Source organism: Pogona vitticeps, chromosome 1, assembly GCF_051106095.1.
Source record: "Pogona vitticeps strain Pit_001003342236 chromosome 1, PviZW2.1, whole genome shotgun sequence".
Lineage (NCBI taxonomy): Eukaryota > Metazoa > Chordata > Lepidosauria > Squamata > Agamidae > Pogona > Pogona vitticeps.
In genome coordinates, this window is record NC_135783.1 from 330387387 (window position 1) to 330403120 (window position 15734).

The 15734-nt window shown below is 39.4% G+C and overlaps 1 protein-coding gene across 10 annotated transcripts in view; it reads right to left on the bottom strand.

Moving 5' to 3' along the window:
- Nucleotides 1–372: 372 nt before the first annotated feature.
- Nucleotides 373–15734, bottom strand: part of TTC7B (tetratricopeptide repeat domain 7B) — a 149804-nt gene continuing 134442 nt past the window's right edge. For all 10 annotated transcript variants that reach the window (XM_072986562.2, XM_072986570.2, XM_072986563.2 and 7 more), the window contains one exon: nucleotides 373–1450. In XM_072986562.2, coding sequence (XP_072842663.1) covers nucleotides 1229–1450 — 222 coding nt within the window. In that variant the 3' untranslated portion in view covers nucleotides 373–1228. The remainder of the gene's footprint in view (nucleotides 1451–15734) is intronic.

Consider the following 15734-nt stretch of genomic DNA (forward strand, 5'->3'; position numbering starts at 1 on the left):
ACTGACTGCATTACCAATGTTTGTTCCTACCCACTTTCCAAATGTTTTTCAAGATTGCAATCCTCTGGGCATTTACTTAGGAAGAAGCCATAATGAACACAATAGGATTTAACTGTGAGGTGAAGGATGGCACAGGTTGTGTTGCACATTAATAAAAGCATGGTTTTCTGCATGCCTCTCATGGCACAGCAGAGGGCTCCATCAATCCAATCCAATGTTGTCTGATACGAAAAGGAATGATAAAACTGCTAGGTGATCATACAGTATATCCATGAAAATTTCATTTTTTAAAATTCTGTAGAGTAATGAGACAGGAACTCACCAAGTTCCAAGAGCACCGCTCCTTTCGAAACAAACATGAGAAGCACTGTATCCATTCAAAAATCATTTTTTATTATTAACATAATCTTCCCATAGAGCCAAGTGGGTGTATAATGCATAAGGAATGTCGGTAAATATTCCATCTTTAGCATCTTTTTACATATTTCCATTGATAAATAAACTCTGGATTCACATAAAAAATTTAAACTTAAATAACTAATATCTTCATCTGCTTTTTTTCAACAGGCATACATTGGTAAAATATAAATATTCTTGTACACAACCTTTCTTCTAAATAAAGAGAATAACAATTAGCTACACATCACAGTTATTCACATCTAAAAACATAAACCTTTCAGCTGATTTTGCTGGCCTAGGTAACTGGTAAAGAGATGTAACACAGCAAATTTCACATTTTTTTCTTCCCGGGCCGAGAGAGGTTGAAAGACATGACGAGAACAGGTCTTTGACAGGCTTGGATAAAAATAGACTGCTCTGCCACTGAATTTTAACTTGCATCTATTATTCTACAGTTGCTGTTTGATTCTGTTTAGAGATTTACATAACACTCAGATGTCACCTAATAAAATATGGCACAATACCCATTTGAACAATAGCATCAGGCTGTCAAAGTACTATGGGGGCAAAGATGTAGGCAATACACAGGTGGTGGTTTGGTATTGGTGTGTGTTTTTTCCTTCTGGCTAGCCATTTTTTTTCATTAACATTAATATGCTATATTCCATGTATCAGAATCCCCTCATAGAACTGGCCAGATTGCCTGCTTTGTGGTACTACCTCTCAGCTTGAAGAGCCACCCTTGGAATCAGAAGGAAGGCTTATGTAATTTGCTTCCTAACATTCCTGTGTTCCGCTGAAGCATGATGAACTGCCTGTTTACCGGCCTTCAGAGGACTCGGGGAATGATGGTGAAAGGGACGATGGGGCTGCTGGCTTCAAGCTCCAGTGCTGTTAGGAAACACTCGGTTGCTGCATCGTCATTACCCTGAGCTTGCAGAACCACCCCGAGGCCATTCCAAACCTCATGGGCTGTTGAGTTCACCTGGACAGCATCTCTAAGGATCTTCTCAGCCAAGCTGTACCTTCCAAGCTGGTGAAGTATCAGAGCCTGCAAAGAATGGCAAGAAAGGGGGAGAAAAGGAATCAAGAAAGGGCAATGAGATGTTGTGAACTTAAAAAGAAGATAGTGTAAACTGCACCACAACTGACATAATCACAAAATCGCTTGATAAGACAGCAGGACCTGCAAAAGTCAGGACTAGACCACCACTGAATATATCTAGATTCTATACATGTTTAAATGGAAAGATCCCCCCCCCCCGAAATCTGAGTTCTATGTGAGGCAAATACTTCTTCCTGGAAAAGAACAGAAGAGATAAAGAGGTAATTGAAAGGTAATGGAGAAAAATAGGGGACGAAAGCTGAAACGGAACTGCTAGAAGAAATTTTTTTTGATGGAGCATACCAGCATCTTCATTTTGACCACTCAAATCAGCTCTTTTTGGTTAAATAACCTTTATATCAGATACTGCTTATTTTCCTAGAATCGCTTGAGATCACTTGCTCTTTTCTTTTAAGCAAATCAGGATCTTTATGAAAAGCAGAGTAATCTTAAATTTACACCAGTGGCTTTGCCGTTAGTTAGTTTCTTGCTCCACTAATGACTATAATGCTGAATAAGGAAGTACTAACATCTTACAGTAAATTAATTTAGAAACATTGTCCCCAAAGATACCTGAAATAGTAAGGATTACAAACATGAAACTGCATTACACAATGTGTGTTGTAATTAGTGGCTAAGATCCTGCTGTGTAACTTGTGCAGAAGGGCAATGATCTCAGAGTATTAGCTATTCCACCCAATTTTGTGTCATCTGCAAATTTGATAAGCATCCCCTGTACTCCTTCATCCAAGTCATTAATAAAAATGTTGAAGAGCACTGGACCCAGGACTGTGCCTTAGGGTACCCCACTTGTTGTCTCCTCCAAGTTGGAAAAGGGGCCATTAATCATCACTTTCTAAATATGATTCTCTAACCAATTCTGTATCTACCTGACACTTGATTTATCCAGCCCACACCTAGTTAGCTTGCTAATCAGGATATAATAGGGCACTTTGTCAAAAGTTTTGATAAAGTCAAGGTAAACTGTGTCAACAGCATTCCCTTTGTCTATCAGGGAGATTACCCAATCAAAAAATGAGATCAGATTAGTGTGGCAGGATTGTTGACTGGTAAATAAATATAATGCAAGCTTTCAGAGCAATTCATTCCCTATAAATATCCAAACATAACACATTTACTCCTTCTTGCTAGCTTTATTTATTATATTCCACTTTAAGCATACTCTTAACTGTATTATACAGTACTGTCCAATCTAACCGTGAACACTTGACTGTCAAGAGCAGCTTGGTTTAAATAAAGATGAGGCCCATTGTTTCAGAAGCTTTGCAGAAGAGTGAAAAGTTATAAATTGATTTATTTTATTATTTCGAATATTCTTCCCCGCCTTTCTCCTTAAAAAAGATCCAAGGCAGTTTAGATCTTAAAAAGACCATATTAGAAACTAAGAAAGGTTAAGTATACAAATACTAAACAGGATCAAACAAATGCCACACTCTTCCACATATCTCTACATTCTTCAAATGTCATTGTCATCACCATTGTTTAATTTATAGTAGGAATGCTTACTTCTTTGAAGGAAGTATTAGTGTTGACTTTTGGAGAAAGAACTTGTTTTAACCTGTTTAGCTTATCAGGTGACTTGTGCAAATGAGATTAAATCTTAAATACTCACTGAGACAGGAAATTATGGATTGATGAAGAGAAGCTACTGGCTACAGATTAGACCCTAGTGTATTGTCCACCCGAAAAATGGTTTTCCAATAAAAAAAACTTCCTATTAATGGTTGTTCTTCAATTGAATCAAAATATAGTAAATAAATTTTCAGTAAGATAACAAAAATTGAATAGGGCATCAAGCTATATTTTGGAGCCATTCAAGGCTTAAAGGAGCTTTGTAATGCAACAACCAGTCTGAATCCAAATACAAACATTTTATTAAATTGGGTGGGAAGGGGAAGCTCTTTACATTATCTGGCATTAATAAAGGTTTATATAGTTCATGCTTCGTTTTCAAAAAAATGGCAAAAGTAAAATTGAGTGACTGGTTCTTGGCTATATGGATGAATGGATCCCCGGTTTCACCTCAAACCTTTTGCAGATGGGTGGTTTCAATGATTAAGTTGGCATATGAGCTAGCTCATAAACCTTTGCCCTCCATTGTTTGGGCCCAAGCTTCCTCCAGGGTTTTTCTCCGAGGAGTGGACCTGAATGACATCTGCAAGGCGGTGACGTGGTCCACGCCTTTCACTTTTGCAGCACACTATCGCCTCGATGTTTGTGCCAAGGTGGAGGCTGCTGTAGATAGAGCTGTTTTGGCTTCTGTTCTGACGCCCACCTCCTGGTAAGTCAGCTCGCTAGTCAACCATTAGTGTGCATTCACAGAGACCACAAAGGAGAAAAAGAAGTTACCTACCTGTAGCTCTGGCTCTTTGAGTGGTCATTTGTGAATTCACACTTCCTGCCCTCCTCCCCGCTGTACGTGGGCCATTGGATATATTATACAGCGGCAGATAGTTCTACGGAACTGAGGCACCCGGTGCCAGAGGCAGGGATATAGCCTAGGTGGGAGGTCCCAGCACCAGGTCCTAGAGCTTTAGAAACTTCCAAGACTGCTCTGCTCAGGCGCAGATTAACCCATTAGTGTGAATTCACAGATGACCACTCGAAGAACCAGAGTTACAGGTAGGTGACTTCTTTTTCTTGGCTATACTCCTAATGTTTTGGGATTTATTTATTTTATTTATTTATAACTTTTTTTCCTTTTCCCCATCTTGTGCCACATTACTATTGTTTTTTTTTTACTTCATTATATTGTTTCTATTCCATTTTTTATTGTTAGCCGCCCAGAGTAGTCTTTGGTCTAGAGGGGCGGGGTATCAATCAATCAATCAATCAATCAATCAATCAATCAATCAATCAATCAATCAATCAAACAAACAAACAAACAAACAAACAAACAAACAAACAAACAAATAAGTTTGGATGCAGCTGCAAGCTTTATTTAAGGTAAAGGTAAAGGTTCCCCTTGACAATTTTTGTCCAGTCGTGTTCGACTCTAGGGGGCGGTGCTCATCCCTGTTTCCAAGCCATAGAGCCAGCGTTTGTCCGAAGACAATCTTCCGTGGTCACATGGCCAGTGCGACTTAGACACGGAACGCTGTTACCTTCCCACCGAGGTGGTCTGTATTTATTTACTTGTATTTGCATGCTTTCGAACCGCTAGGTTGGCGGGAGCTGGGACAAGCGACGGGAGCTCACTCCGTCGCATGGATTCGATCTTACGACTGCTGGTCTACTAACCCCTGCAGCACAGGCTTCTGCGGTTTAGCCCACAGCGCCACCACGTCCCACGCAAGCTTTATTTAAACCTTCTATAATGCGTTTTGGAACAGTGGATGCTTCAAAAATATATCTACCTCCACTTATTATAAATGTTTAAGGATCGTTTTAGATAATTTGTTTAGAAAACAAGCCTTTTGTTATTGGCATTTCTGTTGCCTCAAAAAAGGTATTACCTTTAGGTTCAATAATAGTATTATAAAGGTAGTGCCCACTCTTGTTTTTCAATTTTTAAATCCGAAAATGCAGGAATAATTATTGGTGCTTCTTCTGAAGATAAAGACGGGAGTCATCAGAAAACGTATCATATAAAATTAATTAAATGTGATGCTGCTGTAAATGAATAGTCAGAAGTGGATGATAAAACACTCTATTAATATATTAATATTATTCTGCATACTTTGCATGTCTGTTCCTGCCCTTTTGATTGTACAATGCAACCTCTAGTACACTATATAAATTCAGCTGTGTAAACTCACGAAATAGCTAAGTTTCCACTCCTTCCACTCCTTTCTCTGCTACAAACAAACCTCTGACGTGCACAACTGCTCTACCCTGCTCCAAAACAATTGTTGCTAAGGGAAAATGCTCTTCTGCCTGGCAACAAAGTTTTGAAAAGGTCAGTTTTGGTGTTCCCACTTACTGACCTTTATACTCTTCCAATATGATAATGAAGGCAAGAGACAATTAGTGCAATTCTCAAAGTCCTTAAGATGAAACTGCATCATTGCAGCAAAAACAGAATCTTTATCAGAATTCCATTCATAAAGGAAAAAACATTTGAAACAGAAAATGACCCTTGTTTACTGTTTTTATTCTCAAATGCTTCAGGAGGACAATTATGTGTCTCAATATTTCCACTAATTTCAGCTAACTTCCTAGACCAATTTCATAAAACACGAAAAGGGAGGCAGATATATTTTACTGAAAAAAAGAAGGCACTGATGCCAATCTAATTTCAGAGAGGGATTGTAACTCGGCAGTACATGTGCTGTGTGCAAAAGGTTAAATTCCACCATACACAATTAGGGCTGGAAAAGACTCACAGAGAAATATTACCTCTCAGTGTAGACATAGCAAATACATCAGGCTAACAACTTGATGTATGGAAGCTTCCTGAGTTCATACCCTTCCTATGATCGTACTGGTTCATCGGATGTTAATCTGTTTTACATTGGTTCAATAAAACACATACAGTGGTGCCTTGCATAGCGACGTTAATCCGTGCAGCAAAAATTGCTGCTAAGCGATTTCGTCACTATGCGATTTAAAAAAGCCCATAGAAACGCATTAAAACTTGTTTAATGTGTTCCTATGGGCTTAAAACTCACCTTAAAGCGAAGATCCTCCATACGGCTGCCATTTTCACTTCCTCTTAAGTGAGGAATCCGTCCCTAAACACAGAAGGTGGCCATTTTTTTTACCTGGCGGCCATTTTGGAACCACCGATCAGCTGTTAAAAAATCATCGCTTTGTGATGATCAGTAAGCGAAACAGGGAACCGATCATAGCAAAGCGAAAAAACCCCATTTAAAACATCGCAATGCAATCGCTTTTAGGATTGCAAAAACTTCGTCGCTATGCGGTTTCGTCGCTAAATGGAGCGCCCGTTAAGCGAGGCAGCACTGTAGATGAAAGCAGAGCTCTAAGAATGCTGCAATTACAATGGAGCACAGAATGAGTCTGGGCCAGCGCACACGTTCCACTTAGAAGACCCCTTAGTCAATTTGCACAATTTATACACACTGTAAAACTTGGTTTTTCTTGGCTTAGGATCTTGATTGATTGGATAAATTTTAATTTTTCAAGAATTAATGAAGCAGTAACTTTTAAATAACAAGAGCACACTACAATTGAAACTGGTCCACATTAGGTCTTTAAGTGATGTTATGGAGGCTGTCTATTTATGTATACTCTAAGTTAAGTACTTCTATATTTAAGCAAATGTGACAAAGTCAAAATTTCAAATCAACAGCTATCTTTATGAAGCTCCTTACTCAAGATTGACAATCTGGAAAGACGCTAACAGTTCAATCAGAGAAGTGATTGTGGTGTTAAACAACAATAACAATATGTATAGATAATAGGCTTTAGTAGATTACCTTCAGTTCTTATGATAAAAGAATACACAACCCACTGTTTATCACCCCAGAGTTCTATTTCTAGTTAAATCATAATTTCTCTGTCAGTACAGGTTGCTTCCACCCACACAGCTCAGCTGCATGAGGCCTGATTCATACATGCTTTAAAATGCATTTCTGCAACTATCTAAACTAGGAATTTGTGTGTTTTTTAGGAATAAAAAAAATCTTCAGAAAATCTGCTTCACCAAATTCCAACCACCCTCACTACTGCTACAAGATAGCAATATGAAAGTCAATTCTTCCCCTTCTGTACCCTCTGAAAGGTCATCACCCCAAATCAGCAGGGCAATGATCTGACAATTTCTTGTAAGCCACTATTAGCACAAGAAAAATTATATGGCAGTGGCAGTTGTTACAGTAACGCCATATGTTCATTTTGGTTGAACATTTCTATAATTTACGATGTAGAAAGGCTGGCTGGGAAAGTCATCTTCGATCACTCTAGTGGGAGAAAGGCAAGATAGAAATGAAATAAAAACCAAATCAAACCAAGTAAAATAAACCAAGGGAGGAGGATGGGATAAAAATTTAAATAATCATTCCCAGCCTAAGGGCATCACAACGCCTTTCAATTTTCTGTCAGCATGGGAAATGACCACGTTGGCTAGGGGCAGATAGGCTTATTTCCCAACCCACCTGGAGGATACCAGGCTGGACAAAACTGATCTGTATACTGCATTTTTCCATGTATAAAACACCCCTCCCCCACTTTTCTAATCCAAAATTAAGAAATCTAAGTGGGGCTTAGCAAGCGTAGGGGGAAAGGGATAAAAGCGCTACAGAATCACTTTGATTCCTGATTTCCCCTCCACTTGTTTTTGTTCTCTTTGCAGCTTACTTCTGTGTATAAGACGACCCTCAATTTTTAGTCTAAAGATTTTAGACAAAAGTATAGTCTTATACACAGAAAAATACGGTATATTTTTTTCAACAAACTAGCTTTGTGCAGGCAGAATTGGAACTGACATAGCTGTAAGAAATCCATGTTGAGTTGTAACAATCTTTTCACTTAGCTTTCATGTTTGCAATGATCTATGCTTTTATGTAATTGGCAACTGAACCAGACTGGAAGAAAATTATTTACTTCAATGGAGAATGGGATGGGGCAGATTTTGCTCTCCTTTCTTCCAGACAAAATACCCTCATCAAACATAATGATGCACTTATGTGGACAGATTAAACATGGCTGCCCCCCTCTGTCAAGTTTTGAGCAATAGCACTACAAGCAGCCTATGTAGAATGCTGTGCACAATTAATTAATTGTATGGTAGCCTCAATTAGGTTTTGAACTTAAGTGGTGAAGCTGGAAACAAGAGTCATCTGTAACAGGTCAAGGAAGGCAATTACATCTCCACCTCAGCAAAGCTCTCTTGTTGCAATTCCCCTCATTCCCTTTCCCAACTGCTGCTCATCCTACTAAGTATGTTATACATAAATGCTCATAAATGATTAACAGCAATTTATTTCACAAGTACATTTGGTAAGATCTAACTGTTTAGCTATTTTTAGTTGGAAGAAATACAACAAAATAAACCACCATGTTCATATTTTTAGCCAGCTGTTTAAAGACAATGCTGGTAACACAAGTCTTAACTAACCTCCTTTTTTAGAGTGAGGTAGTTAAGTATAGAAAAGAAACATCTATACAGGTACAGTACATACTTTGCCAATCTACTCTAAACTGGAACATTTCAAAAGAGAAGCATGAATGTAAGTAACATTGATATGGAAATCACTAAGCATGGCCTGGATAAAAACGATGGGCATTTATTAATAATGCCTCTTATAAAATAAGATAATCCTTAGATAAGCTGTTTGCAAAAGCAACTTTTATCTTACAATAAAGAAAATGCACTGAATTAATATTGTTATAAGCCATTTGGAGACCACGTGCTAGCTAATTCAGATGTAAAACCAGCACTACGTGCAGGAGCTGGTCTGAGGTCTAAGTCTCCCACTCCTTCTCTTTCACTTCTGCAGTGAGGTGTTCTGCTGCCTTCAAGTTCACTTCCATGAATCCTGTCCTTTTCTGGATATGAACAAGAAAGCATGGTTGAAAATAAACACTGGTCAACTTTTTTTTAAAATAGAAGGCAGCCTCAGACTAGGGATTATGAAGCCTTGTTTCATGAGTTTGATATAAACCATGACTGCTGGATCACACATAAAAAGGGGCCACGATTCACGGAAAGTGAAACTAAACACTGCAACAGCTGTTTTCAATTTGTGGTTTGCCAGATATTATTATTATTATAAACACATTAGAAATCATTCTAATGCCAACAAAGGAGAAGGAAAGAGAAGCATATGAGTCTGAAGTTTTGAGTCAGCCTTATTCCAGTTCATGCACATAGCACAAAACTATAATTTGCCAGTATAAGCCAGTCAGCCTACTATATGCCTTATTACTGCAATACTATAGCCATTAGAGATGGGGGTACAGTATTCATATTCACATACGAATATCCCCGCACAACTGGACTTACTGAGGGTCTGGCCCCTGGGGTCGGACCATCCACTCACGCATCTGGCGGCAGCCCCGTTCATCCTTCCAATCGCTCTCAGAGCGTTACTCTCTTCCCGCTTGGCTGGCCACTCCACGCAGGGGGAGGACGGAGTCTCCCTGCACAGCTGCTGAGTTGGTAGCTGAGCAGGAAGAAAGAGGTGCTCCAGGAGCGATTGGAAGAATGAGTGGGCCACCGCTGCCGCCACCGGACATGTGAATAGACGGTCCGGCCCCAGAAGCTGGACCCTTGTTAAGTCCAGCTGTGTGGGGATATTCACATATGAATATCCCCATCTCTAATAGCCATCTCATAAAGGAGATCATGATCATCACTGATTATGATCACCACCACCTTAAAAACATTACAGTTTTTCTCTTTTTATTTCCTTAGGCTGATTGGACAAAGCAACTTTACATAGGATTACACAATGAACTGAATGGGAATGCAATTCATTCTGTAAGCTGGCCAGAGAACATAACTGGGTGATTATACAAATATGAAAAAATGAATAATTAGCAAATATAAAGACGTGAAACCATGTCTCTTGCATGTTATCTGCTTTATATAAGCTCCCCACACTTCCCCAAGTATTATTCTGCAATTCTGGGTAACCACAATGCTAGTGATTCTATTATTACATTTCTCTGTAACAACTCAGATAATCCATGAACAAGATATACAAAAAATGGCAAGAAAAGGCACTGTTTTTTTCTCTCCTACTTGTACCTATTCTGTAACAAAATAATATACCCATGATTCATTTTTATCTATCTAGCCAGGGGGCCCTTTTGAAAGAGCCACCCCTTAAGGAGATAAGAGGGAGGGCTTGTAGAAAAGGGCCTTTTTGGCAGCTGCCCCCAGACGATGGAATGCCCTCCCAACTGGGATTCGTCTGGCGCCGACGCTGATGACATTTTGGCACTAGGTCAAAACCTTCCTGTTCCAGAAGGCTTTTAATTGAAATAATATCAACTGTGGGTCCCAATGGCAATTTTTTGAGTATCTATTTTAATTGTATTTTAATTGATTTATCTTTTTAATGAATTTTAATTGTATTTTAATTGTTGTAAGCCGCCCAGAGACCTTTGGGTAGAGTGGGCGGCATATAAGTTAAATAAAATAAAATAAAATAAAATAAAATAAATATATGTAGTTGGTTCTCCATGGTTCTCAGTATCTACAGTGGGGCTTGGAACCATTATCCAGCAGATGTCCCCCCCCCACTGTATACAAATAATAAAACAGATCAAACATATATCACACTAAAACCAGTAAACAAAAGCAACACCAGCAACACATTGAAAGCAATAAGGCACAACAATCCATTTAAAACTATACCCAGGCAGCCAGCCACTGAGGGAAAGCTTGCCTGAAGAGAATGGTCTTTGCAGAAAGACAGCAAAGATGGGGCCAGCTTAGCTTACTGTGGGAAATATTTTCTGCAGTGCTTCAAACAGTGGGCTAAAAGTCCATGTAGTCAGGTCTCTCACTGCTAGTCAGAGCAGAAAACACTAGGCAAGATGGAGAAATAGAGTGACCTAATGTCCTATGGTTCTTATTAATCTGCTCACTGTTTCAACTGCCCTTCAATATACAGTGGTACCTCAACTTAATCTGTATTGGAACGGCATTTGTACATCGAAAAGTTCGTAAGTCGAGCCAAATTTTCCACAGGAATGCATTGAAAAGCATTTAATACGTACCTCCTGTTTTTCGTTCGTATGTCGAGGTGCTGTTCGTAGGTAGAGGCATTAATTCCCATAGGAACTAATGCAAAGCCGGTTAATCCATACTCTACCACTAGGGGGGAAAATTTTTTATTTTTTCTTCTTTTGACCTAAGATGAACTTAGGTCAAAAAAGGGGCAGGAAAGGTTTTTTCTTTTTCTTTTTGTTTGTAAGTCAAGGCTCCGTTTGCACGTCGATGCAACTTTTTGCAAACGGAGCCATTCGTAACTCGAATCGTTCGCAAGTGGAGACGTTCATAAGTCGAGGTATCACTGTACAATTGAAAGTGGAAAATAGTATACAATTCCAGCAAAGTCATTCAACATGTTTATGTTCGGTACTGTCAATAAAGAACTGACTTACAGCAATCATAATAGGGCTTTCAAGCTGGCTGTATAGCTCAGTGAGTAAGGTTTGTGGCTGCAGAGCTTGGAGCTGGGAGTTTGATCCCCCACAGGCCCTCCTGGGAGCAGAGCCAGTCTGTGTGGCCTTGGGCAAGCTGCACAGTCCCAGGGTGCCCCCCCACCCAGAAGAAGAGAATGGTAAGGTACTTCTGAGTACTCTCTACTTAGAAAATTCTGAAAAGGGTTGTTAGAAGTCAGAATCGACTTGATGGCAAACTATTATTATGAGTCAAAAACAGCAGATAAGTCAATCAAGATAATAAAAACATTGGCTGGTATATAAAAGATACAAGTTTTACAAAAAACCTATGCTATCTGTAAAATATTGGCATATGTATGCTGTTCCTAATATTGTTTTTTTTTTTTGTAGCTCTGATGGTGTTATTCCTGAGATCTGCAACTGCTTATAATACTACATGAAACTTCGTGATATTGTCCCCAAAGCCCCAATGACTACGGGGACCACTGAAGTGTGTTTGATCCATAGTGAGATGTTGTTGCTGTTGTTAATGGCTTTCAAGTCAAGTTAGATATTTATGGTGTGGTCTTACCAGTTCCACACATCCCAGTAGCTTCCATGACTCAGCAGGGATTTGAACGCAGGCCTCCCAAGTCCTAGTCCTTATTAGTGCACATTCATGATGAAAACTCCCTCAGGTGGGAAAAGCCTGGGAAAATATGTTGCCTGTTCGCCTACCAGTCCCAGGCAAGTCTTTCTGGGTAGAATGTTGAGTAGAGAAAGCTTTTGCCCCAGTTGCCATGAGACTGAGGTGGTGGTGTTACAAGGAGAAGATACAAGAATGACTCCTTAGCAACTTAGGCCACGAATGAGGAATATATAAATATATACTTGAGACTCTTGTTGCATTATTAACCACTTACATGTAAAACACATTTCTTCCGCAATTCAAAGGTGTAAAAAAACTATGCACACAACTCAAGTGCTTTCCTTATGTTACACCTTCTACGATCTCCCGAAAGAGGCGTGGGTGATGTAACGCTTAAGCTTTTAACTCAGTTGTAAATGACAACAGGGCCCTTTGTCTTCGTGCTACTTTGAGACTAGTGGTTTGCTAAGAGCCTGCTTTAATATTTGGCCATAAGTAAATGGCTGCATACAACTGCCTTACTTCCAGGTCAAATGCTTTATGTGAAGAAAGGCATCCTTGGGCATCGAAACTTCATTTTAATATTTCCAGTCTTCCTCAGTGTAGCTTCTTTTTAACCATTTATCTAATTTTTATGATATTCAGAACAATAATTTTATATTATTAATTAATTTATTTATTTGATTTATATCCCACCCATCTGGTCTGGTTGACCACTCTGGGCGGCTTCCAATAAGGTGTATACGATAAAACATAAGGATTTTACAAACAGTCCATAACACATACAATAATAAAACAAATAATAAATGAAAGAAAAACTAAAGGAAGAATTAAATATTGACAGGAGGGAAGGCCTAAACATATAACCATGTTTTTAGTTGACTCTTAGAAGTGCCCAGCGTAGGGGCTGCACGAATCACCGGAGGAAGGTTATTCCAGAGGCGAGGAGCCACTGCCGAGAAGGCCCGGTTTCGTATCCTTTCCTTCCGGGCCTCCCTCGGCATTAGGCTCCCTCGGCGTTAGGCTCCCTGTGCGCCGCCAAATTAGGTTTCTTTCTTATGGGCATAATGAGTGTCTCCTTGATAATGCAAAGTTATCTTTCCAAACATATGTTAAAAAAACCCAAAGACTCTCAAATAGCACGCTTTCTTTGGTTTTTGGAAGTACTGCAGTAGTACTTTTGAGATATCTCCCTTGGACAAGAAGAAGGTAGGACATCTACTGGTGGTCATTGGGCAGTTTCCAATGTATCGTGCAGCTAGACCACCCAGCCAGAGGAGAAGGTTGAGCCACGTCTAGCCCTGCAGTATTCTTATGCAAGGTCACTTAACACAGATTAGGTAACAATTAATCCTGGCTATGCATACTTTTTTTCCCTTCCCCCCCCAGCAAACATTATAAACTTATCAGTGCCAGATTACTATGGTTCCCAGAAAGACAGACAGACAATATTCAATCCTAGTTTAAGAATAATAATAATCTTCAAACTGCAGAGTTGGAAGGGATTATCTAGTCTCCTAGAGATGTAAAATTTCCAAAAATTCCCATTTTTTCTGGAAAAAGACGTTTTTTCCCATTTTTTTCCCCTTGAAAAAATGGAAAGGGGAATTGAATTCCCAACCTCAGGTTCCGAAGCCAGATACCTAAACCACTGAACTATCTGAAAGCCTCACTGTGAAATGTATATTAACACTGCTATCTGGTTACCTGGGATTATGCTGCATGGAAATCAACTGGCCTTCTCTGTAATTGTCTATGGGATTTAGATGTGCATTATTCAACTGAACTTGACAAACCCAACATTAATTTGTTTTGTTTTCACACAACAGGAAATGTATTACCTAGCAATATTGTTCTTATAGTCACATTAGAGATGGGCAAATATGTCCCCAAGGCAGGTCACCGTATTTTGAAGACTGACTTTATTAGTTATTTACTTAAAATATTATAATCCTGCCTTTCTCTTTAAAAGAGATCCAAGGTGTCTTACATAGTTGAATGACAATGTTTAAAAGCTAGAAACAGTAAGTTTAAATATATTTAAAAAGAATCAAACAAATACCACACTAAAAATGGTAAACAAAATTAACATCAAAAATTGATTCAAAGAAACAAGGCATAACATTCCATTTAAAACCCCTCTCAGATATCCAGTCACAAAGGGAAAACCTGTCTGAAGAGATAGCTTTTTGCCTGCTTATAGTGTTTGCCTTCTTATAGTGTTTATAGCCACCACGTCCCAGCTTATAGCTGCGGGCTAAATCACCAAATCCTGTGCTGCAGGGTCAGAAGACCAAGCAGTCGTAAGATCGAATCCACGTGACGGAGTGAGCTCCCATCCCTTGTCCCAGCTCCCGCCAACCAAGCGGTTCGAAAGCATGCAAACGCAAGCAGATAAATAGGGACCACATCGGTGGGAAGGTAACAGCGTTCCGTGTCTAAGTCCCACCGTCCACATGACCATGGAAGATTGTCTTCAGAAAAAACGCTGGCTCTATGGCTTGGAAACGGGGATGAGCACCGCCACCTAGAGTCGAACACGACTGGACAAAACTTGTCAAGGGAAACCTTTACCTTTACCTAGTGTTTTAATCTCACAGTGCTTTTATCTTGCTTCTTAGCCAAAAAGGCTCTGGAGCAAGTTTATGTACAGCCCATCCCTCACTAAATGTCCTGCCAAGATGCTTATAATCTAAAAAGGCATGATACAAATAGAAAAGGGGGGAGGAAGAGGAAAAAGCAAGTCATCTTTTGATACGGCTGACAGAGTGGCCACACTTTCAATATCAATTCACTTTAGTCACACAACTTGCTAGGCTGATAGTCAGTAGTGAGAGCTGTGGGAGAAATATTTAATTAACTCTTTCGTTCTTTTCATATTAATAATAAATGCAACAGTTGGGACACTGATACAGTGTTACAGTTTGTATAATGTTCCTGTTCAAGGTACCAGCCTGCTTGCCCATTTCCACAATACAGTACTCTATTCTACCCTCTGCTACAACCGTGAGTCATCTTCCATACATACTGAAGACTCTCAGTTTTTTACTGGAATTGTTTGGGTTCTCTATCGCCCTCATGTTTTTTTGTACCTATGAAAATTTTGGTATTTCCCTATGTCCATCAATACATCTCCATTTTGGGCATGGAGACCACAAAAGAGTCCATATGTGGAGAAGGGGTTTACTAGTATGAACTGATCGTCACTGAATTTTTAAAAAGATAATTGCAATGCTATCAAATGCTAAAAATTGCAAACAGGTTATTAATTTGGTCATTTAAGGCTTCCCACTGACGGAACAGCATTAGTCAGTGGAAAAACCAGCGGGATGAATGTCCTGTTGCCTTTGAGATCCTTGTGTATGTATCCTCAACATTCATTCAAGGGGACTGGAAGACCCCAAGAGCAGATCTGGAGGAACAAAGGATATGAGGGGGATAAGAGGGGTGGTAAAGAAATCCATCATGCAAGAGGTCTTCTTGTGTGACACTGGTTTTCTAAAACAAAGTTTGAATTACTTTTCACGAGTCCCCTACAAA